We start from the raw sequence: 26,055 nt of genomic DNA, 5'->3' as shown, positions 1-26,055 counted from the left end.
AAACACGCGAGAAATTAACGAAAAAGAATAATAATAAATAAAAAGATCACAAAAAAAGGCAGTTACGAAAGATAAAATTAGTAAATTTCCTAAACATTTTTTTACAATTTATTCCAATTAAAACAAAACACCAATTTTATTTAGCGACTTCAGTTAGCGCGAGCAAACAGAAACCGAACGGTACCGAAAGAATTAATGTAACATACACGCTGAAAGAAACCCCGGTAAGATATTTAAAGATATTACGGAAAGAAACTCCGTAATGCATGTGCCTTAAAAAAGACAAATCTCTAAATTTTATACGAGTATTACACACGCGAGACACTGCAAAATGATAATAAATAAAAACATCACAGGAAGAGTTTAATTCGAAAGGTGAAACTCGTTAACTCCTTCCGGGCAAGTCACTAAATATTTTTTAACAATTTATTTTAAGTAAATCAAAACACCAATTTTATTTGGCGTTTTCAGTTAGTGCGAGCAAGCAGGTAGCGAACGATACAAAAATTACCCCGTAATTCATGTGCCATAAAAGATAAATCTCTCAATTATATAATAAATATTTTTAATAAGGATTTTATATATAATATTTGAGAAATATTAATTTTTTTAACGCTATATTTGTAAGAAATTTTTTTAAATAGTTTGAACTGATTAGTTTAAAAACAAAATTCTTGATGCAAAAGAGAAAAAATATAACACCTATTTCAGAAATCAGGATATGTAAAATTGAAGATGGGAATTTTCCTTCCTGCACGAGCAAGATATCCTAAAATCGGAATTCTAAAGAGAAGACAATCACATTCACTTGGTGGCAAAAAATACTCCGCAAATATCGATATAAACTTGAAATCTGAATGAGGAGATTCAACTGCACCGATCCCTGCAATATCAGAGTTTGTTTTTTTTCAACCGCCAAATATCGATATAACCTAGTGAATTAGTTTTGAATGAAGAGATTCAATAGCCCATTCCGATTTAACTATACCAACCCCTGCACCAGATGTGATTTTGGCAAATAGCCAAAGAAGTTGAACGCACGTGTTACCGGGAGAATGAGTTGATAGTTGGCCTTGAATCTTTCCCTTATGCTACGGCAGATTGGACTCTGTTCTGTACATTCTCGCAATGATTAAACCGGTGTTTCACTACATCGGAGAGAGCAACGTCGATTTAGCGTTTGCTCTCATGAATAAATCAAATTTAGTAGAGTCGAAATGCTCACTCCGGAAATTTGTTGAAGATGAAATGGATAAATCGGTATTACGATGTTGGAGTTAAATCGATATATTGTCTTACATCGGTATAAAGCCCAGTCCTAATTGACACTATGCAAATTAGGATAAGTATATATAAGCCTGTAACTCATATTGCAAATACTGTTTCTATCATTATTCCTCTTACGTGTTTCTAACTATTAATGTCTTATTTGCCTCACATCAATCCTCATAATAAGCTTATAGGCTATTTAGTGTTACACCTTGCATTCTTCATACATCATATTCATCGTCAAAAGTATGAAGGCATGTGCAGTTTCTATGTCCTGATCTCCAGAAGAACCTTTGCAGCCTCCTTGTGGTGAGAGTGTGCTATGAGTGCGAGTGAGTAGGTGCTTTTTTAACACTATCAGAAAAAAACTGAAGAGAGCGAATTCTACTATTCACTGTAGGCATGTCATAATATACATTGAAGAAACAATATGTTGATTTCAAACTTAATGACTTCATTAATTTTTTTCACCTATGATAACTAGAAGCTGTCTACTATACATAATCCTGGGTGAATACTGCAAGTAAATAAAAACATGCAACTTACAAATCATGCCCATGCATACGTGATAGAACCAACAAAAGTTATATGAAAAAGAATTATGATCTTTAAACATTTCTATTCTCAGGTTTACAACAAAAAAACTATGTTCTAAAGAATTAAAAGAATAAACCATGCAAAACAAGCACATTCAAAAAAGAAAAAATTCATTTATCTTGACGCTTTTCTATTTTTCATAATATTAAGATCACACTAAATAAAATTCTGTTGGTAACAAATTAAATGAATAAGGAATAAAAAGAAAATGCAGTAAAATAATACAAACATGAAATTTGAATTCTGTCCATTCTGTCATCAAAATGGACAGAAATAAGCAATTAGTTTAAGAGGTTAATGGAAAAACAAGCTAAACATTTTAGCAACATAACAAGCTCTTAAATGAAGAAACTTAAATACAGTACAGAACCTCTTATCCGGAAATCAGAATACCGGAAAACCGGAATGAAATTCGATAAATTTTCCCGCCATTTTTAAATTTTTTTTTATTTATTTTCCTCAAAAGATTTCAGAATTCTTTCTTTTTTAAGAGATGTTTACCATCATTTTAGAAATAATCATTAGTTCCCTACACTGTCAAAAGAAGTAAAGAGTTTTTTAAAATTATTCTAAATATATATATATTTAGTTGAGTTTGACAATAAAAAATTTAAAAAAACCCGGCTTTTTGTAGCGATTAGGAAAACCGGAAAAATCAGTTATCCGGAATAGCGACGGTCCCGATCGTTCTGGATAATCGGTTCTCTACTGTGTTTATAAAATGTCACTAAACATTATAAAAAAAACTTTTCAATTGGTGAAATAACTTAGTTATTTCACCAAACTGCTCAGTTGTAAGCTCAAATATATCTCCACTGAAATAAAGCAGGAAAAGTAGAGTTTGAAATACTTGATAACAACTGCGAACTAGAATCACATTTTGCAACTCCTTCATTAGCAATTGGCATGATAGAAAACTAACTATAATCTATTATAAAAATTGTCACCATTGCAAGAATTATAGCCACATAAATTTTTGAATGTCTCAACTATTTATTTTAAAACCTATAACGTAGCAAATCTTGTTACTTACGAAAGAGGAGCACTACTGTGACGCAAATCATCCACAGAAGGAAGTTGAGAAGAAGAGATTAAAGATGGAGCAGAAACAGGGAGAGTATTATTATTAGTAATAGAGCTAGAAGAATATGCAAGAGGAGAAGATCCAGGATTAGTACTGAGAAAAGTATTTAAATCCCACTTGGATGGTGATGGATGATGAGGTGCTACATTTCCAGGGGAAGTAATTAAATGTCTCCAGTTACGTCTGTCATAAATAAGTAAAATAAAAACATTATATGAATAATGAGGAAATTATATCCTGAGACTTTTAAAAATTGATGGCCATTGTTTGCATTTTTGTTTGTACAATATTTCTTTTAACAAAAATTATGTACCACTAAAAAATATGTAGCCATAAAAAAAATTATTTTAGTAATATTTGATTTAACAAATTCCTCCTTTTTTAAAAAAAACATCTTTTCATCTCATATTCTTCTTTGTCAGCACAACAGCCCCTCGCAGGCCTTGGCTGCTTCAACAGCTGACACACGCCAGCACCTCCTATCCGTGGCAACTCCCTTCCAATTTCTAATCTCTAGAGTTTTCAGGTCGTTTTTGATGTCATTGAGCCATCTAGTAGGGGATCTACCTCTGAGATGTGACCCCTCAGAGTTCTTAAAGGTGACGATTCTCTATTTTCAGGGCTTCTCAACATATGGCCCAGCCATCTCAGCTTATTACTGTGGATTATTTGTGTAATTTGGGGCTGCTTGTAAGGTCAGTAGAGCTCGAAGTTATATCTAGTTCGCCAACACCCCTTTCTTAAATTGCTGCAAAGATGGCTCTGAGGATCTTTCTTTCGAAGGTGTCCGCTGTGTATCTGAATTTAGGGTCCAACTTTCGCTTGCTTAAAACAGTACAGAAAGCATGAGTGTCTTATACAGTTTTAATTTTCTTTTTCGGCTGAGAAAATTCGATCTTAATTGTCTCCTCAGTATAAAATAACACTTATTAGCCATTTTGACTCTGTTGTCTATTTCGAAGTAAAAAAATGATTTTAGCAATATTTGATATAACAAATTTCTCCTATTAAAAAAAAAAAAAACTTTTTTTTTCTTCTCCCATTAATGTTAGGTAATATACCTGAACTAGAAAATGCTCTCTGAAGAACAATTTATGTTTAGAGCAAAACTATTTGCATGCTTTTTCCCACAGAACAATTTATATTACATAAATATCATAAATAATATTTATTTAGGTGGTCATGCCTAATTTGAGATACCAACTTATTTATGTTCTTTTAGTTTACAAAATTAAATTATTTATCATTTAAAAAATTTAAACAGTAAATTTTTTTTATTTTATACAATGTACGTGAAAAACATTCTGCTCCCAAAAGTGTTTTTAGGCTGGTGTTAAGTTAATAAAACTACTCAAATAATAACAATGATACAGATAGATTTTGATTTCTCATATTTATTTATTTTTACGTATTTTTGTAATTACTAATATTTATTTTGCCGCTGATAAAGTTATTTTTCCCTTAATCCCATCAGGCGCATGCACCAGGAAAAGAATCTATGCACTCAATATCCAAATAAAGAAGCATTAACTCATAATTTACTGAATTATGATCTTCTAGATATTAAAATATCATGACAAATCTAAACTTTATTTTATCGATACGGATAATCCACAGAAGAATTTTCAGAAATGTTGTTATAATAAATAAATACAACGAAAACCTACCGCCTTGATGGTGAATGAATCGGTGGTGCCTGTTTTACTGGTCGACGAACTGGAGACAAAGTGGAAGATGCATTTGAACTTTCAGGTGTTTGAGAAGAGCCATTGGTTCTCAAAGGTTTCAATGGAGATATATAAGCTGAATGATAAGCTGCAGATGATGTCATTGGCTTAAAAGGTTGAGAGGAAGACCTTGGATGAGGTTTTAAGTTATCTATGCTGAAATTTTAAAACATAAAATTAAAAATGCTAATTTTCTAAGATGTAAGATATAAATAAATAATTTAAAATTTCAAAAAACAAAACTTTTATTAAAAATTATTATGTAAAAATATATGACTGCGAAAATTATTAAAGTCATTATAACATTGATAAAAAGAGCTAGCTTTAAAATAGGGGTGCTCAACCTGTGGCCCGCGGGCCAAATGCGGCCCGCCAACCCTCGATGTGCGGCCCGCGGCCGCAATCTGAACAAAATGAAAAAAAAAATTAAATATTTGTTTTTGAAAAATAATAAAAAAAATTCGGTAATTTAAATTTACACTTTTAAGTTTTTGACGCACCCAATCTCAATCAATGTAGTTTTTCGATGGTTAACGCTACGGATTTCAGCATAGTTTTAAAAATCCCAATATTTTTAATACATCATTATTACGATTTACGAATTTTAATTACCACTTTTGACGCTTTTCGTATGTGCCGATTCCAATGACTTTTCGGTAGTTATTGCTACCCATTTTCAAGTAGTTTCTGAAATAGCGATTTTTGAAAGTTATGAAACGCTTTATTTGTGCAAACTTCATGGAAAATCTAAATGACTTTAGATCCTTTCTTCAACAGTTATTGCTGCACATTTCCGCCCGGTTTTTAAAACTTCGATATTTTAGCACGATATTATTACGAATCGCGAGTAAAGAATCGCTCATTTAGATAACCATTTTTTGACATGGCTTATTTGTAACGATTTTATCGCAAATCAAATTATTTTTCAATCGTTATTTTAGAAATTATTGCTACACATTTCTACAAGGTTTTGAAAGTACCGATATTTTTTATACGCTATTGCGACATTTTAATTTCAAATCTCGCATTTAAATTACATAAAATTTTGATGGACTTTATTTACTCCAATTTCATCTAAAATATTAAAGTATTTTGGTTATTGTTTTAGTAGTTATTACGTTTTCCCCGTGATTTAAAAAGATTATGATATTTTTAATACTTTGACAGCAAGCGAGTTTTGAATCGCGCATTAAAATAATTATTTTTTACGTGCTCTGTTTGTGCCGATTTTATCATTTGCGTTGTACCGATTTTAACACGAATTTTTTAAGAGGTTTTTCGAAAGTGTTTTTTCTTCTTTCCCGTTATTGCTGCATTTTTATTTGTGATTTAGAATATACCTGATATTTTCACACAGTATTACAACTCGTGAAATTCGATTCAGCTTTAATTTTTTTTCGTAACTTAAAAAGTAATTACGTATCTTAGCCAAATCAACACCTTCCCAGGAAAAAAAAAACCTAGATGTGTTTAAATGCGGTCCGTTTTGCAAAAAAAAAAATAAAAAAATAAATAATTCAAAAAACGGCATAATTCTTTAGTCCCATGAACACGTGCAAGTTTAACAACACACATCGAACCTATTCTTTTTGTTGTCACATGTAATTTAAAAGTCATACATCGTAATTTGTATTTACGCTATCTGAAAATTGCGCATCGCATTTCGTATTAACATTAACGAGATTTAAAAATAATCCATCGCGTTTCGTATTTACGGGATTTAAAATCACATATCGCGATTCGTGTTCTGGCGTTTAAAATATCATCCGTTGCTACTTTTCTCGCAATTCATATGCACGCGTTTTAAAAACCATATATCGCGATTCATATTCATGCATTTTAAAAATCAAGTGTTGTGAGTAGTCCTTTCGCAATTTAAAAGCCACACGATTCGTATTCACGCGATTTGAAAAACAAGCATCGAGTTTTTTATTTACGCAATTTAAAAATCACACATGGCAATTCGTATTCAAGCAATTAAAAAATAACACATAGCAATTCGTATTCAAGCAATTAAAAAATAACACATCGCTATTTGTATTTCCGCGATTTAAAAACCCAGAAAGGAAGAACACCATCTAGGACAAATTCCAAAACTGATTATGTTATTTGCTCTAAGTTTAATACTACCCACAACAACAGCTTCTGTCGAAAGACTGTTTTCCAGAATGAATTTGGCCTGTTCAAAATTACAGAGTAGTCTTTAAATACAATCATTACATTTTCATTTAATGGCTCAAAAAATATCACATGATCAAGTAGATAAAATTATCACAATATTCAAAAATTTTGCAAATTACAGTATAACCATTAAGAAATTTTTTAAACCATTTTCTACCTTCTTGGAGCATTTTATATCATTTATGATTATATGCTGGGAAATGATTTGTATATCATTAAATTTTAACTGTATAAAAAATTTAATCAAGATAAGTTTCGAAAAGTAATGTAAATTTTATTGATTGTTAATTGATTGTGTATTAATTGTAAATAGTAAGTGTCATGTTAAAAATATATTCGTCATAAAAAGTTGTAAACAAGTATCTTAATAGTTTTTTATTATTAAGGAATATAGTTCCTTAAAATTTAATGTGTTTTCTTCTTTCTTTTTCTTTCCTCTCATAGCCTCTTATTATTAATTTAAAATAAAAATGTCTGAAAGATAAAGTACATTCCCTAATAAATGCTAAGTCTTATTTTCCACTTAAGGGGTTTAGTTTTAGTTTTAATCATTTTTAACCCTATAAACTTTCTTTAAATCAAAGTATTTAACTTGAATTTATATTAATGACTAGAATATTTATTTATTTGAAATTTAATTCTATGAAAAAAAAATTAACGTTAAAATTTATGTTTAAATGGACTTTTGTATTTTGTAATGTGATAAAAAAAATTTCAATTTTTCCATAGTTTTTTAATTATTTCAATTTATCTAAATTTTTTCCGATAAATTGATTCTGATTTTCGAATTCTGTTTTCCTTCTTAAGTAATCAGTTTTGCATTTTCTAATTTTAAACGTTTTAAAGTATTGTATTTTCTGCAAAGAGATTACAAGGTTAACCGACAAAAAGAATTTAGTGTTATATAAACAATGATGTTTATATAACAATCACCACCAACAATTGCTTTCAATATGTCGGTCTAAACACTTTGGCATGCGGCCCTTCATTGGTCAATCTGCTGTGCATGTGGCCCTTCACTGAAAAAGGTTGTGCACCCCTACTTTAAAATAACATACTATTGAACTAGCTGATACCGATTTTTTAGTATCAAGAACTGCAAATAATAAATTATTATTAATTGAATCGACATACATAATTATGTGTAAAACTGAAAGGCATTTATTGACACAATTGAAAAACGCTTAATTCTTCTTTCTTTTTTTTTTGTTATTTGCTGTAAAGTTCATTTATGATTTAAATTATAACAATCTAAAATATCACATTAAAAAAACAATTTAAATCTCCTGATTTTTTTTTTTTTTAAAAAAGCATTTATTTAAACTAACTGATCTTTTTAAAGTATATCATAAAATAGAAAATATTTTTATAAATTTAATCTTCAGAGCATGATTTTTTGGAAATTCTGATTTCATTGATATTGAAGGCTATAATCCAAAGAAATAATGAAAGTTAAGTGAATTGTCAATTATTATTTTTAAATAGACTAATAAATAAATAAAATTATAGACCAAAAGTAGATAACAGTGGTGTTAAATTGTTGGATTATAATTTTCCATTAGCTGTATATAAAATAACTTTCTGGTAATAAACCTATTTCAACTATATCAATTTAGTTATTTTTTTTTTCAATGCAAGTGCTTTTAAAACTTATTAAACAAGTAGTTAATGTATACCAATATTAAAGAAAGACCTGTTCTGCCCAGAGAAACTTACAATAATTTTTTTTCTTTAATGTGTTTTGAACTAAAAAAATTTTCTGACTTTTCTAGGCTGATTTTGTTGAATTTCCATGATTGATATAAATCTTATCACTATAGCTGCCATCATGGAAAGGAAAAAATCCAGTTGACTTTATAAAACAATATAAATTTCTCGATAATTGTTGCGCAATATAATAAATATTTTATATATAAGGAATTTTAGAGATTTTTATTGTCATCAAAATAAATATTTTTTATTAAGTTAACTCAAACTTTTGAATAGTAAAATAGGTAATTCATTATGGATGCCTAAATTTTTTAAAAAATTAATTTAGAAAGAGAGTTCTGAACAAAAATAAATTGAAAATTTCAGGAAAAAAAAGCATTAAACTGATTACTATTATCGAGCTCGCTTCATTACGTATTAGTTATATTTATTTAACTACTCAAACACGCAATAAATTACGAAAATTTTTTATTTCAATAATGATTTTTTTGAGAAACTTACTTAATATTAGGAAATTATCTAAAATGTAAAAATCGAGGAGAATTTTTATCAAACCAGTAGACCATAAGAAACTGACAAAATTGACTATTTTACTAGTAAATCTAATACAGTTGGCAGCTATTCATTATTTTTTCAATTATACCATATTCTAATACACAAAATTAATAAAATTTTCTGTTCTATTGTCACTCTGTTCTTTAATTGATCTTAAAACTGGTGATCATTCAAAGATATATAAATTAAGAACTGTCTAAAAAAACTTAAAACCCACAAGTAAACCCTAAAAATTTTGGAAAAAAACCTGCAGAATTTCATCTTTGACCTAACTATTACTATTGATTAAAAAACAATGTAGAAATGTTAACTCACTTCATAAGCACATGCATGTATGCAAATTTAGTGGTCATTAGTATCACCAAATAGCTTATACACACATGCATATTTTCACCATTATAGTCATATATATTCCTTATTGAATTTAAAAAAATAATTCTAAAATTTACTGCCTCTTCCCTTTTTCTGTATGATGCAAATGATTTTACCAGACAAAAAAGTTATTCCTGCGTTTTTACCTTAAGCCTCCAGTTGTGTGAGATCTTGGCTGCCGTCTCATTGCTTTTATCCTATTTAATTTATCTCCTTGTGTAACAGCATCATCTGCTTCATTATTATTGTTATTGTCATTATTGTTGTTTCCAAACTGGGTAGTTCCATTTTGATAAGTCTAAGAAAGAATACAATTCATAACATATTTAAAGCAGTTTAGAGAAAGTTAATGAAACAATAATTACTCTTTTGTCTTTTAAACCAATAAATATTTTACCTTTTCCTTCCTACTACGAGAATTGCTTTCAGTAATTCTATTTCTATCTTCAAGTCGAATGTGTTCAACCCGGGCAAGAATGTGAGATACATCATTATCTTTCCTTCGAACAGAGGATCTAGTTAATATCCTAGTAGGTGTGTAATTATTATTTTTATTGTTGGCTCTTTCTGCCCGGAATATATTCCCTTGATAACATAAAAGACCTTGTTTTCTGGATATAAAAAACATAAGTTAGCACCCTATTTAAAATGAACATTTATTATTGAAAGTCTATATCATAAACAAAATTTACACTTGAAATAATATATCGATCATGGGCTGCAATAGTGGCACAACTAAAAAAACATGCATTTTGGTCTAAGAACAGGTGTAAATATGAAAATGCACATTCTTTTCAGCAGCAATACTAGCACAACTCATAATTAACATGAAGGTAATCTTCGTTTAAGCAAACTAAAGCAATTCTTATGCATTTTTCTTAGCAATGAAAACTTTAAACCCACTTATCTCAAAACATGATTTTTTGAGTAATGCCACTATTGCAGCCCTTGTGCGATATGTATTTATTTATAATTCTTTAAATTGACTGCAATATTTTTACATTTATCATTGACTAGGGTTTGAAAATGGTATGGTCCAACATACCTAAAGTATGAAAATTATTCAAACAGAGAGGTATAATATGGATTGAGCACTTTTAAAATTTTGGTGAAAATTAGCCAAATGCTAGATTCTGTAAATAAATGCCATTGAAGGTGGGAGAGAAAAAATAAAATCAATTGAATGTAATTATATAAAAAGGAATTTATTAAACTAAGTTAGTTATTCTTTATTGTTCCCTCAGTCATACTTATTAATATTGAAAAAAGTTTAGCTTAATTGCTGCACATGAGAAAATAATTAAAATAAAATTTATAACATTGCTTTAGGCAACATGTTGAAAAACTTGCCCCTGCCAAATGTACAATAATTTTGGCATCACTTTATTATAAGTGAAAATTTTCTAAATTTATACCATTACTGCATATTTGTGCTTCTATTTCCTTGTCAATAATACTTCATACTTATTAACATGGAAGTTATTTTACAAGGAATAAGGAAGTTATTTTATTTTTGGTATGAATAAGAAAACTAAATATTTGTTGATATATTCACTGTGAGTGTGATTTACACTAAGACTATTAAACTAAGACATTTTCATAAATTTAGGAGATACGATTTCAAAAAGGAAAATTTTGAACAATTACTTATGATGGCAGAACTATAAAAGTGGGCAAACGTGAACAACATGACTCATTCTTTATTCACAAATACCCACATCTGCGATCCGTTAGCATCATTTCTTTCGTATTTCACATTTTCCCCAAAATCGGGCACAATTATAAATTATGAATGAAAAATTACTCTTTTTTAAAAACTGACAGAGAACATTGAATTTCTAATATAAAGCTCAAACCGAGCAGAATTTCATATTATTAATTGAAACTTTAATAGCTCTTTCGGTAGTATTAATATTGAATTGACATTTTTTGTGAATGCATCAAATTGGATTCACAATTATCCCCATTGACTCTAAAAGAAAAAAATTCTTACTCTTCCAACCAATGTTGCTGGTGGCCGATGACAGATCCAGGACGACAAATTCGAATCCATGCAATTGCTTCAGCTGCAGTAAAATGATGATGCTTCATTATGTAACATGCAATTAGAGTTCCGGTTCGCCCTAATCCAGCTAAAAAAATTACAATAATGTTTAATGATATTTGCAAAAGCAAAAAAGAAAGAAAGAAAGAAAGAAAATGATAACAAATTGAACAATCATAAAAAAAAAAACTAAATGCCTACAAAATTTACCATATTTGTCGTTGTTGAATACAAATAAATAAAGGATTCTGAATTTAAAGGAACAATTTAAATAAAGAAATTTATATTCAACTTTTTAAAAACTAATTTTCTTTCAAATGTTTAAAAGTTACTTGAAGCACATATTTTATTCTATAATAGATAATGCACGACTAATTTACACACTATTTAAATCCAATCATACAATTTTTACACAACTCAGAAAGAAAGAAAAAATCTGAGTCAACCATTAAGATTAACACACTTTAATATAAAAACTTTTTAAATGATAATCTGCATTTGCTTCACATGACAGTCAATAATTGAAAACCACTTATGGTAAAATTACGCAGCTACAAAAGAATTTCTTTCAATACATAGAATAATTCTTTCTAAAGGAATTTAAATGATAAGTTACCCACCTGCTCAACAGCACTTGCTCTCATGAGTAACAGCCAAATCTTTCTTTTAACCTAACTGTCATTAATCAACGGGCAGCCCAATATAGTAATGAACAATAAAAATAATCTTCGTAGGTAGTGTCATTACATAAAATAGAAAACAGTCAATAACAGAAATGCATATGCAGAACTGCTTTCCAGACAGAGTATTCAATAGTCGCGATGAAGGCAGATATCTGTATCAACCAGTCCTATTCAATACTTATAACTCTGTAAATAGACATGACCCCTAGCAAGTCACGCCCATCGCTTCAGGCAAGACTGAAAATTCTTGCTGACTAGTTCCAATGAGTGATCCACATTTCTCTATAAGCCTTTTCTTTGTACAGGCTGAAACGGTTAGATTTAATGGAGAAGAATATAAGACACTTTATATGCAACAAAGGTTTGGTTACATCAATTAAAAAACTGGAACTGATTTTACCCTTTTCTTCTCAATTTTCAACCTCACTCAGAGGACAAGAGAATTTCTGAATCAAGTACCATGATAAACAAATTCTAATAGAGAACTACTTTCATTGAAATTAATCTGCATTTGGATAAAGAATTGAAGAAAATTATGCATTCTAAATCTATATTGTAGATAAAGTACAGTAGTATAATATATAAACTAAACTCAGTGGCGCGACAGCCCTAGAGGGCCAAGGCCTACTGTACTGTGCCCATCTTAGTTTTCTTGATCTTGGGCTCTGGGGTGCAGGAGCAGATGTTCTGGTCAGGAGGTCAGCCGAAGGTTTCAACCTCACTCAGAGGACAAGAGAATTTCTGAATTAAGTACCATGATAAACAAATTCTAATAGAGAACTACTTTCATTGAAATTAATCTGCATTTGGATAAAGAATTGAAGAAAATTATGCATTCTAAATCTATATTGTAGATAAAGTACAGTAGCATAATATATAAACTAAACTCAGTGGAGCGACAGCCCTAGAGGGCAAAGGCCTACTGTGCCCATCTCAGTTTTCTTGACCTTGGGCTCTGGGGTGCAGGAGCAGATGTTCCGGTCAGGTGGTCAGCCGAACGCGGAACCCCCAGTGTTTAGTTCCCAAGCATGCTTGGTACTCATTTTATCTACCCACTGAAGGGATGAAAAGTTTAGTCAACCTTGCCCGGCCCGAGAATCGAACCTGGGACCTATGGCACGACAGCGCGAGGCGCTACCGCTCAGCCACCGGGCGTCAGTATAATATATAGTACAGTTTAATATACAATTCAGGATATTTATTGTACTAAATATTTTTTATGCGAACTTTTAAAAGAATTCCCCCTTTGCATATATAAAAAAAATAACACAAAATTATAGAGGACACTGCCTGTAGAAGAAATAACCATAACTGTGATTAACTGCTCAGATCTTTAAATAAAATAATAAATTTTATATAAATAGAGATTTACCTTTGCAATGAACTGCAATAGCACCTTTAGCATTTTCAGCTATTTCTAAAAATTCTTCCATTATCTTATCTGTCGGGGTTCCTCCATCCGCAAAAAATAAATCTCTGTGGTTGAAACCATGATTTGAGAAACGGTGAGCATCATATACTTTTTTATTGAGGCGAACAATTGTAGTCACATTGTGCTTACGGAAGTAAGAAAGATAGAACTCTGGTGAATGCAATGGATAACCTAAAACATATGGGCATGCATAAATATAAATTTTTTAATTCACAGTTTCTATAAATAATAAAAAATATATATTTGTTATATATTACAGAATAATTAATACAAAAATATCTCACTTAATTTAAATTCGAAAATTAAGTCATTGAAACTAAGGCTGAATTAGTACAACACAATTAATTTTTTTTTTAATATTTGGGAAAATGTATGATTAAATTATTTAAATAATTCAAGTCCTACCTATATATCAGTTAGTTTACAAAGAAAAAAAAATTATGAATAAAGATTAAAATAAAATATATGATATTAATTTTCCTTTTTTTTTGTAGACAACTGTTTGTAATTTTATTACTTATTTGATTATTTAATTAATTATACCAAATATTTTTATTTGAGGTCATTTTTTTTACTCGGGTGGATAAATAAAATAGAGCACAAAATTTTATTATAACACTTTTAAAAAATACAACCAATATGGAATTTATAAAAATATTAAAAAGGTACTATAAGAGTGCAAAATTGTTCATTAAATGGCTGATTTTTATCTTAAACAGAAAACATTTGATAAGTACTCCAATGTTGATTTCATTTCTTTTTTTTTTCTAAAAAAGGAATATGTCTAAGATGTGCATAAGTCATATATACAAATAAAAAAAATTTAACCATTTTTAATAATATTATAAAAAAAATCAAATATGATTTACTAAAACTTTTAACAACAATCCATAGAAAAATTACAATTATGGAAAAAAAGATTTTTTTGTAAGCATTCAAGAAAAGATAAATCTTTCAAAAAAATATTATTACTATTAAAAACTGTAATAGAAATTAAATTTTAAATCATATTTGTGTAATTTAAAATTGAGAATAAGTCTTGCAAATGAATGAAACTAAACCTTTTTAAAATAATAATCTATAACTCTGCAATAATAAATTCCCTCCATAAAGTATCTAATAAGACCTTAATATCATTAAATAGTATTTCAAGACAACTATTAATTTTTTTCAGCAACAATAAAGGCAAAACAAACTTTTATTTTATTTTAATTACAGATTAAAACTTTTTTATATTTCAATACAATTTTCTTCTTGCAGTTATAGATATTAACATTAAAAGATTAATTTAATACAAATAATATATCAATTATGAATTATTTCAAACATAAAAACAAATCAAACTTAATTATCCTAAGGTCAAATAAATTACTCTTCCTAAAAATAAATAACATAAGTTACTTAATAAACTTTATAATATAGGACACAAATCAGTAGAAAAAATACCCCCCCCCCCTCTTACAAACCATGCTTAAAAAAAAAGAAGATCGCACAATGCTAAACTTAAAACATGTTTTAAAAAAAGATGCGATTTCGAACAAATTTCGTCAAAATTAAGTGGCAATAAAAGGAATGAAATTAATTATATGAGTCATTAAATTGCTTGCAGAAAGTTTTTAATTTTTATGTAAAACAGTCTATTCCATCTTTATTTGAAGAGTGATAAATATTTTTTTATTATTTTAATTAGAAATTTTATTTTGAAGGAAATGTTAAAAAATATTTTTTAGTATTTATATTTGTATATAACATCAAGACATAAATTAACCAGTATTAGAAGATCTATTATTAAATAATATTAGTTTCAAAATAAAATAATACAAAAACAGGCTGGCGGCTGAAAAAGGCTGGACACATACTAGTTATAAATCAAAAAAGAGAAATAATTTAAGTGATTGTAAAAATTTTGCTAAATTTTTGATAAGTTGTTTTGGACCAATATTCATGCAAAGCCTTCGTATAAACTTACCATTTTCATATTTATTTTTAGCGTGTGGGCCACAAAAAGCAATAAACTTCTTTGGAACTATCCAATTCAAGTCCCCATTTTCTACTCTCTGTAACAATCATTTAACAAAATGAAAGTAAATGGTATATAATACATCTACATTAGCATATTTTATGGCTTTAAACTAATTTTAACAAAAATTTTTAGCAATAATTTGCATAAGCACAGTAAAATCTACTAGAATCTTATCTAAAAAAACTTATTTTATTTAAGAAACCCAAAAAAATAAATATTGAAAAGTAATAAAGAAAACTAAATTTTGACACAATGCAAAAAATCATTAAAATCTAAAATTATGCAAGATACCAAGATAAGTAATTATTTTTTTCAATTGGATTAATTAAAATTTTTGTTCATGCAAATAAATTAACAGATAAATAATGAAAAGAGTTAATACTTTGCTTTCAGGACTTAGCAAAAAACTACAAAACCACTTTCCAGTCAGATTTGGAAGAAAAAAACCCTATTCCGTACCAAAGGCTTGAAACATGTTTTCGTTGATAATATTTTAATGAAATGAATACCTACTAATTTGTCTAAGATTAAGAAGCATTTTTAAAACCACTCCAAAAAAATCTATGAGTATAGTCAGGTTTACACCATAAACATAAATTATTTAACATGTTAAAGGTAGAAAAATTTACATATCCCATCATATGTTTTCTTCCATTTGCTTTTCAAGAGACTTTCTGTTCAATGTCAGTATCAAAGGTTCATCATAAATGCCATATGTATTGTTATATATATATATATNTATATATATATAATGCACGAGTCATATATACATATATGTGTGTGGTGCCAGTTCCTGTATACAAAGCTCTAACCTGATCTCAGTTATCAAATCAGTCAGTTAGAAGTCGTCTTAAGCTAGAAGTCCCACCAGTCAATGTAAGCCGCAAGCTGATCCCTGTGCACGACTAGGAAGCAATGGGAATTTCCCTAAGACATTAGGGAAATTCGAATAACGAACCGAAACAGACGGATATGGACTCCAAAGAGGAGTTATGATCGCAAAGACGAACTCTTAATCATTTATTATTTTTTGCCATTTATGTGATTGTTAATCGTCCATGTTTATGTAAATTTAGCCTTTAATATATGTTTTTGTTAAAGAACAGTGTCCTTTATTTAAGACGACCACTCATGCCGTCACCACACACACACACACATATATATATATATATAGATAGATATATAAATGCTGCATACATATTAAATACATAAGAAAAAGCAGTCATGTTGTTAGGTCTTGTCAGCCCTATCGCAAAAGATTATTAATCTTTAAGAAATGTTGTACTTTTTGAATTTATAGAGCTTCATGTAAAATAAACATAAACTATTTTTTGTCACAACCAGGGTAAATTTTACTATTTGCTTAAAGAATACTCGCAAGAAAACAATATTGAAATAAATTTCGATTCATATAATAAAACATGGTTATTTATTTTCATTGAAAACTTAAATAGAACCTTCAATACTTTAAATATTTCTTAAAACTCTTAGAAGAAATTGTGCATAAATCAAAAGTAAAAAGGAATGGCTATTTCATTCAACTTACTTCATAATGTTCATATTCATCAACATCGAATCCCTCAAAATCCAAAAAATTGTTTTCTACAGCCTAATATTAAAAAAATATTATTAATAAAAATAAAAAATCTTTGAAAAATTTTATATTTTTAATACATAAATAAAAAAATGTTTAGCAGTCAAAAAACCTATCATTAAAATAAAGATATAAGATAATAGTAGAATCTTAATTTTTTTCTGTGTTAGATAAAATAACAATCAAGTTTTAAAAAGGAACAAAAACAGCCCTAGTGACTTTGTAACTATACTATGTTATCAAAAACACAAATGAATTCAATAAAGTGAACAAAGCTATTAAATTTAAAAACATACTAGACAAAGCTATAAACAAAAACATTTTAGCAAAATTGCACATAAAAAACAGTTACTTTACCATTTCACTAGAGCAAGTCAATTCACCTATTTTATTTTAATTTTTTTTAAAAGAAATTAGACATTGCCTAAAAAATAAAAGGTGCTTACTAACACTCAGTGATTTTTCATTGAAGACTTTGCTGCCTGTTACAGTGAAAAAACATTGCCCTAACAGACAGTTATGAACCAAGGAAGTTAAGGTTCTTCCACAATTTTGTGATCAACAACATAATAATGGCAATGTGGTCAGCATTACACACCTACTGCCTTAACTTCCTAGATAAGTTTATACCCATGGATCTGATGCTGGATTTGCTTTAAGTCACCACATCACCAGTACTTCGAAAGTTCTGTACCTTAACCACTATGCCATCACGACACAATAGCGCATAATTCAAAAATTATTATAAGTACAGAACTTTTTTTCAAATGTTGTATTAGGTGATTTTTTCCGTATTGGTGTTAAAATTTATCTTAAATATTTGCCTTTAAAAATTAACATAAATTAAGAATGCAGTTAAAAAACTTGAGCTTTGTTTTCTACATTTTATTTATATAAATAAAATATACATATACCTTGCTTACAGCATGAAGACAATCAGATAATGTCAGATCATATGAGCTTTGGCCATAAGATGCATCTCTGCAACAAATTAAGAAAACAATCGAAAGGAAACTTAATCTGAGAGCTGAAATCTCACAATAAGAATTAGTAAAATAAAAAATGGAAGAAAAAAAATTGTGATAGCTGACAGACTCACACTATTTTAAAATTATTTATTTTATTTTAAAATTATTTATCTGGAAATGAGTTTGAGTCCATAGATTGATCTGCGTACTTTGAGCCAGAACAAAAGAAACTGCTACTCAAAACTTAGTACTTCTAGTCTGATTTGGGGGAAACTATTATGAACTCATGGGAATTACTTTGAAATTGATAAACGATACAAGCATTTTTAATGTTTCCCTTTTGTGATATATTAAAATCAAATAAGTTTCCTTTCTAAAATTTTAGGCTTTTTTTTAAAAATGTCATATTTTGAAAATCAATTGATACTAAATAAACTTCTAGTGGTCACTTGAATGGCATGAAATTTCAGAATGGAGGAAAGATTTTTCTCCTTGCTCCTGTTCTCATCCCGCTAGTCCTGCTCACCTTTTAATATGTTTAGATGCCTCCTGGAGGCAGCTATTGGTTGACCAGGATAAGATTTTTTTAAGTTTTCAGGCGACAAGGTCTTTTGGACCTGGTCTAGGCTTTCATACACTAGGAGGATGAATAACAACAAATAAACTCCTCAATTTAATTAAGTACTCATTCAAAGTGCTAGGTACTTTTAAGCAAGGTTGGTAAACAAGTGTGATTGATTTAAACCACAGATAAACAAATATTTTTAAAAATCTTTTCAATAAGTAAATTTTCTTTTAATTTGTATGAATTTTTATCAGCTAGAATATTGCCAAACGAAAAAAAAATATGAATTTTCTCAAATATATTGCAATTTTGATTGTTAATAACTAGTACACTTTAAATAGACATAAAGCAGCAATTTTTAAATATTTAAGTAGAATTAGCGTTTTGAGAAGAATACTTTGGTAAAATAAATTATTTGGGGCAAATTTCAGATAAAATACTAAAACACTAAATATCAGATACATTTATACAAATCCATCTCTAATAAAAACTATAAATTCAAAGAAGACAAAATTTTATAATAAGATGTTTCATTTTCCAATTTCTTTAAGTTAAAATTTTCCTTAAAAAATGACACAACATACCTAAAAGGAATGAACAAAGGGCTATTGTTTCCAACAAGGGGCTGATAAGCTTCCACAGCTGATTTTTTTAGGTAAATTATCTGAGATAAAAATTACATTGTATTAAAATACAAATATGAATAATTTTAAACAAAAGCTAAAAAAAAGAAATATTCTTATTTTCCCACCTTTTTTTTTTTTTTTTTTTGAAAAAAAAAGGAAGAAAAAAAAATAGCCAGCAAATCTTTAAAATACAGAATCATAAAATCAACTCATAATAAAACTTTATAAATTGCTGCAATAATTTTTTTCGTCAAAAATTTATTTTCTGTAATTTTAAGACAAAATTTAGAAACCAACAACTTAAATCAAAGCATTATAAAGCCCTTAATAATGTTAAAAATCATATAATCATTTGTTTGCTGCTTGTAAGCAGGAATAACTAAATATAGTAGTACACAACTTTACAAGTATTCAGTAACATCAAACCATAGATTAATTATTATAAGAATTTTGTGATGATAATAAGTATTAAAAAAAACAACATTAAAAGTCACAAAGATGCTGCATTAAAAATGCATATAAGTTTCAAAGCTACACTTGAGCATCTTCAGTAATCTCTTATGGCCATTTTTCTGTTCTTTAATTTGCAAATATGACATAAAAATGAAGCTTCAAAATTTTGTATGCTATTTTAATACAACATATTTGCAATTTTTAATGTCAGTCAAATTGTTAAGAAAATCTAGTATGATGCAAATAAGATAATTTGATCCAAAAATTAAGAAAAAAAGTTATATGACTTTTTTATTTCAAACTTACTGCATATGACCCAATGAGGAAAGCTGAATTCACTCTTTTCTTAGCATCTACAACAGTGTAATGAATAATCTTTTTCTTTAGCAACGAATATGCCTTGGGGAAAAAAGAAAAAAAAAAGATATTTTAAAAAACTTTTCATGTTACAAAAAAATAAATTATGTAAAACTAAAACTTACTTTTAATTTCTTATTCAGCTTCATACAATAGCGGTAAAGTTTTGCGAGATTCAACGGTCCAAAATCCGAGTAGAAACTGAAAATGTTTTCCAAAATTATAAATCAACCCCTTCTAAGAGCTCATAAGAAATCATTATACAAAAGTAACTTCTAAAATAATCACTTATTGAATTTTTTCACAAATTAAACAGGTGCAATTTATATTAAAAGTTTCTTAATACTAATCATATATAAAACCTAAGGAGTAGTTGCAACTAGTTGCAGTTGAAAATACAGCTCTTATATATTATATTACAGATTTAGTATAAATTTTTGATTCAAATGTCTAATTCATTAGATAAAACCCTTTTTTTTAAACATATTTAGTTCTATTAAATATTTTTAATATATTTGGCTAAGTTTAAATCGTTTAGATTAAAAGAGGAAAAAAAATTCATTTCAAGAAAATCATTTAAACAAACATTTATAATAATGTAGAGAAAAATATTGCTTGAATAAATAATTATTTAAACTTTTACAATCACAAACTTAATAATAACTAAACATTTTTGAGCCTATGTCTGATTTAACTATTGAAAAAGAATACAGAAAACTATTTAAAATTCAGATTAATATATGAATTATTAATAAATTATCCTTTAATTAATAAAACACGAAACTTAATTTATTAAACTAAGTTTCTAAGCTATTTGCCAAGCTATTTAATGTATCATTTTTAATAGGTTCCTGTGTTATGAATATTTAATTCAAATTTTTTTTTTGTTATAAAACATTTATATATGTGCTAGTGAGATATAGATAAATAGTTCTTTTCTTAAAAAGATTTTAAGTACAATTTCAATATTTTGCATAATTATATTTTTAAAATTTTTTTTTCTTTCTCCCAAGTTAGAGAAAAGTTCACAGTCTGTCTCCATAGCCCTGGATTTTTAAAACCCAGTGGAAACGCGAAAGAATAATTGCCAAAAAATAGCTTGGATTTGTGACGAAGTTAGTGCAAATTGAACAAGTCAAAAATAATTATTAAAATGCACAATTTGAAATTTGCAAACCTCAATAATATTGCTTTGAAAAAATCAAGATTTTAAAAAACACAAGGATAACCCGACAATAACTGCAAAAAGCATGATCAAATAGTGGCTCGTATTAACAATGAAACGGTTAAAAGAAAGTCTGCTAAAAAGTAACTATTTTGAAATTTTCAAAAATCGTATTAAAAATATTAAGAGTTTTAAAACTATAAAGAAATGAGTAGCAATAACCACCAAAAACAAAATAGAAAAACCACTCAGATTTACAATGGAACCTAAGTAATTAGAACATGTTTAAGTGTGTAGAATCAAACCTACAACTAATTTTTAAAAATGTTATTTCTATTTTTTGAAAAAAAAAGAAAGAAAAAAACAGCTTGTGCGTCTGTATTTTAAGCAACTTTTCTGTGATCAATTTAGATTTATTCATTTACTTCAAAATGAATACTTTACTTCATTTACTACTGACACATCATGGTCAAACCTGTTTCAAACTATATTGAACTTAAACAATTTATAAATTTATATCATTTGATAAGATTTATAAAAAAAAAAACTCTACCTTTTGACACATAAATTTTTATTTGTTTAAATATTTGCAAAAAGAAGAAAAGGTTATTTTGCTTTTTAAATCAAAACATGCCTAAAGTTACATATTGACAAATTTGTTTTATATCAAGGATTCTGTGCATGTGCTATAATGCACCATATATGCAAAAAAAAAAAAAAAAAAAAAAAAAAAAAACAGTTGAGGGGCTAAAATAAAAAGGTTATGATGCTCTGAGTAGAAGTGAATTCTTCCTCACGAAAAATAGTCAGATACAATATTAAACAGAAGAAAAAAAATCTTTCCTTAGACTATCAATAGAAGAAACCTTATAAATGCACATATTAATAGATGGATAAAGAGGTAGAAATCTTGGAGACTTCTTTTTCCCGTCCTTTCTCTACATTGTTTTAATTCTGAAACATTATTTGAAATGCAAATTCATTTTATTTTAGAACTTTGCAATTTTTTTTAAAGCTTTACAGTATTTTAACAATGTTATTTGCTCATTCATAAATTATTTTACATTTAAGTAACGTACATATTATTTAATTTTTAGAGATACTTGTATTATCCTACATTTAGAAAAGCTTATTCTTAATGATCTACTCAGCATAATGTTTATACGTATCAAAAAGAATCAAGTGTGTCTTGTTTTCTTCTATCAGGTGATCTGAAAAGTTTGTTTGATTTTAATCTTTTAATGACAATTATTGTAAAAATTTTGTTTTTAATTCCTTGTTAAAAAATTACTGATTAAATTATTTAATTGCATTTCTTTTCATAATAATAAAATACTTGATGTTATGTAACATATATTTAAATGGAAAATTTGTATTTTAAAAAGGGACCTGCTTTTATTGAGAAAAAAAAAGACCCATAAATTTGGAAGTTCTGGGTGCTAAAGACCCGACTCTTACAAGGTCTAAAGAAATTATTGTATATTTTGTATTATATATTGTGTATTATTTTCAATAGAAGTAAATATAATTACCCATCATATTGCAACTCATTATCAATTGAAAAGAAGTGGAGATTAGAAGTGGATCTGGGCTTGATAGGAGTATTTAAAGTTGCAAAATACAAACGATCTGAAAAAAATATAAATAAATACAGGTTCTGTAAGAAATTTTCATTAATGTTGGTGATCACAATGAATATGGGTATAATTATTTTTACATGGCATCTCTCATTTATAGATAAAATTAAATAACCTAGCGTAGAAAAGACACAAAGGTGCTCTAAGTGCATTTTGAAAAAATATTATTCAGATTCCATTTACATTAATTAACCAATTTATGTCATTTAGCAATAGCTGCACACAAATTTTGCATTTTTTTTTTAAATTTTCAATAAAGAAATAGGTTATAAATGCAATACATATCATAATACCTAAGATCAAATTCTGGGAACAAGAACATGTTACAGTCTGATATAAGAACAAAATATTTTTTTTTTAATTGATAAAAATTAAGTACAAATTTTTCAAGGACTGTTATATATTTTTCAAAACTGTTTATAAATTAATAAAGATGAAAAAAAAATAGTTTCAAGAGTATCCTATCATCAAAAGCAGTCTATAGGATTGTTTGGAAAGTAATTTCTTTTTTCTTTAAAAAAGACTTAACTTATTTTTTCTTAGCCAACTTTACATTAAGCTGCATAATCATTTGATATTTTGACAACTGATATACTAAGGCTTGCTTGTGAAAAAGTTTCATTGTTTATACACAGTAGGGCAATTCCATGAAAAGGGGGAAAAGCATTGGAAAATTCAAATAAGAATAATGTTATTATTTTGGATGTTTTCTGAATTAGAAAGGTTTGAAGTTTGATAATTTATCATAATTTTTTTTGAGAATTTAGTTTTTTAGTATTGGCAACCCATTGAACATTGGCATTTGCTTGTTCTGATTTGGGTGAAGAACATGGGCAGATTTTGAAAATCAGTAAATTAACATTATTTTCATTTCAAAATGTTCCAAAGAAAAAATATTGTTTATTACACTTAATAGAAATATTGTGCAGTGTAGAAATGAGTTTTTGTTGTTAAATTCACTTAATTATATAAATTTCAAATAAACATTATTGCATGTAACGTAAGTTACCAAAAACTAGGAAAAGTTTTTATGTGTAAAAAAGATCAAGTGATACAAAAGTAAGAATAATATTTTTTCATCCTTAGAGGCTAACACAAAATAAGCAGCAATAGTTTTCTTTTCAAATATTACTTATTTATTGTTTTGTGCACTATTCAATATGTGTAACGTAAGTTACTGACATGCATGTAATGTAAGTTACCAATGTGAAATGAGTCTATTTCTCTTGAAAATTGGCATATAAACTAAATAAGATGTATCCAGTTACAATACCAAAGTTTAAATTAATAAACACTGCCTTAAGATATTAATTTTATTGAAAATATTTGCATTAACTCATTTAATTGGGTGTTGGCATTAATATGTTTTCGAAATTGGACGAAATCTCTCGACAAGCACCAGGAGTTAAGGATGTGATTATAATTCGAAATGCTAATGGTGGTGAAAAGAAAGTACAAGCGCGGCATCTTCTTCATTCAGTTCGAGAAATGCACTAAATGTTTATCGAAAAAATTCAGAATCCAAAATTGGAAAAACTAAGTTCTTTGATCTCCGTCCAAAGCATGTCTTGCTTAGTATCAAACTCCCAAGAAATGTTTGTCTTTGTAAGTATCACGAAAACTTCAGATTGGCTACTGAAGCCTTCAGCAAATTCTATAATGTTCCATCTTTCGAAATTCTTCAGATATTTATTTTTATGCTCAGAAAAAACAGATGAGTGCTGGTCCAGAGAATATGAAACTTGTTCTCATCAACTTGAAGATTCGCTAAACAAAATAACCCAAAAAGAAAACCTAAATGATTTGAATTGTTATGTATGGAAGGAAGATGATGCTGGCCAACTGAAAAAAATTTTAGAAGAAGGAAATTCAGAATATTTGTCTGAACACATAAAGAACATGAAGCCACAGTTTCGAAACCATGTTAAAACCAAGCGTGAACAATCGCTTGCTAACAGATGGCAAGTCCAAGCTGCAACGTTATCATCATTCGATAAGGACACTTCAATCATTCAAATAGATTTCGAAGAAAATTATTCGTGTGAATACCAAGGCGCTGGACCGCTCACTGGACGAAGAAGCAAGTCTGTATTTTCACCATATCAGCATGGTACTCCAGAAAGCATCATTCTATGGCCTTCATAAGTAATGATTTAGATCACACTAAAGAAACGGTAGTGCCATATATGGATTACATTTCGGAAAATTTGCCACTGGATATCAAAAATGCTTACATCTGGCCAGATGGGCCAAGCAGCCCGTTCAAGAATCGATATAAAGTTTCGGTCTTACATGTTCTAGAGCTTCATCATGGGAAAAAATTGATGTGGAATTATTTTGCCACGTCACACGGCAAAGGTCCTGTTGATGGGACAAGTGGATCTATTGAAAGGAGTGTGAGAAATGTCGTATTGAGAAGAAAACATATTGTCACCAATGCCTCTGAGTTTGCGGTAGCAACACAAGAGCATTTAACAAAAATAAATGTGGTAGAAATCACACCAGAAGATATTAAGAAGCGTCAGCAAAAGTTACATCTTTCCAGTCTATTCTCAAAAGCTCCACTGATTAAAAGCATTAAGCAGATCCACCTCTTAAAAGTACAAGAAGGCATACCAGAAGGGTTTCTTAGTGAAAGATGTTGAGAAACAAAATGAGGAATGCAAAATAAAATCTGGGGATTGGTATACGATTAGATACGAGGACATGTTGTATCCTGGTGTGGTAATGTCTGTTGAAGAGCAAGAATTTAAAGTCTATGTAATGGCTGCAGTGGGAATCTATTGGAAATAGCTAGAAAAAAGAGATGGAATATTCTGCCAGAAAGAAAACATGGTGAAAAGAATTGAGCTCCCTGTACTAGTTAATAACAGAGGACATTATAAGTTTGCACAGTAATGCGTGAATCAAGTGTGTAAATCAAAAATGTCTTCATGTACACTTTTTCTCCCTTGCACTATACTGTTTAAATATCCTAATTTGCATTTGTTCATTCTTGGAATAAAAGTTTTAT

At 28.4% G+C, this 26,055-nt stretch overlaps 1 protein-coding gene across 2 annotated transcripts in view; it reads right to left on the bottom strand.

Moving 5' to 3' along the window:
* The window catches only part of LOC107447371 (dual specificity protein phosphatase CDC14AB), a 43,445-nt gene that overhangs the window by 13,976 nt on the left and 3,414 nt on the right, over positions 1–26,055 (bottom strand). The window contains exons 2-14 of one of the 2 annotated variants that reach the window (XM_043040575.2): positions 22,938–23,034; positions 20,366–20,441; positions 20,190–20,282; positions 19,389–19,468; positions 18,186–18,252; positions 17,224–17,286; positions 15,624–15,711; positions 13,595–13,825; positions 11,489–11,627; positions 9,893–10,106; positions 9,642–9,793; positions 4,618–4,833; positions 2,900–3,133 (exon numbers count right to left, since the gene is read on the bottom strand). In XM_043040575.2, the coding sequence (XP_042896509.1) occupies positions 2,900–3,133; positions 4,618–4,833; positions 9,642–9,793; positions 9,893–10,106; positions 11,489–11,627; positions 13,595–13,825; positions 15,624–15,711; positions 17,224–17,286; positions 18,186–18,252; positions 19,389–19,468; positions 20,190–20,282; positions 20,366–20,441; positions 22,938–23,034 (1,750 nt within the window). The remainder of the gene's footprint in view (positions 1–2,899; positions 3,134–4,617; positions 4,834–9,641; positions 9,794–9,892; positions 10,107–11,488; positions 11,628–13,594; positions 13,826–15,623; positions 15,712–17,223; positions 17,287–18,185; positions 18,253–19,388; positions 19,469–20,189; positions 20,283–20,365; positions 20,442–22,937; positions 23,035–26,055) is intronic. The other variant, XM_016062265.3, reaches the window with a different exon arrangement.

The sequence above is a fragment of the Parasteatoda tepidariorum genome, chromosome 8 (genome assembly GCF_043381705.1).
Source record: "Parasteatoda tepidariorum isolate YZ-2023 chromosome 8, CAS_Ptep_4.0, whole genome shotgun sequence".
Taxonomy (NCBI): domain Eukaryota; kingdom Metazoa; phylum Arthropoda; class Arachnida; order Araneae; family Theridiidae; genus Parasteatoda; species Parasteatoda tepidariorum.
This window is presented reverse-complemented; position numbering and strand designations above follow the sequence as displayed.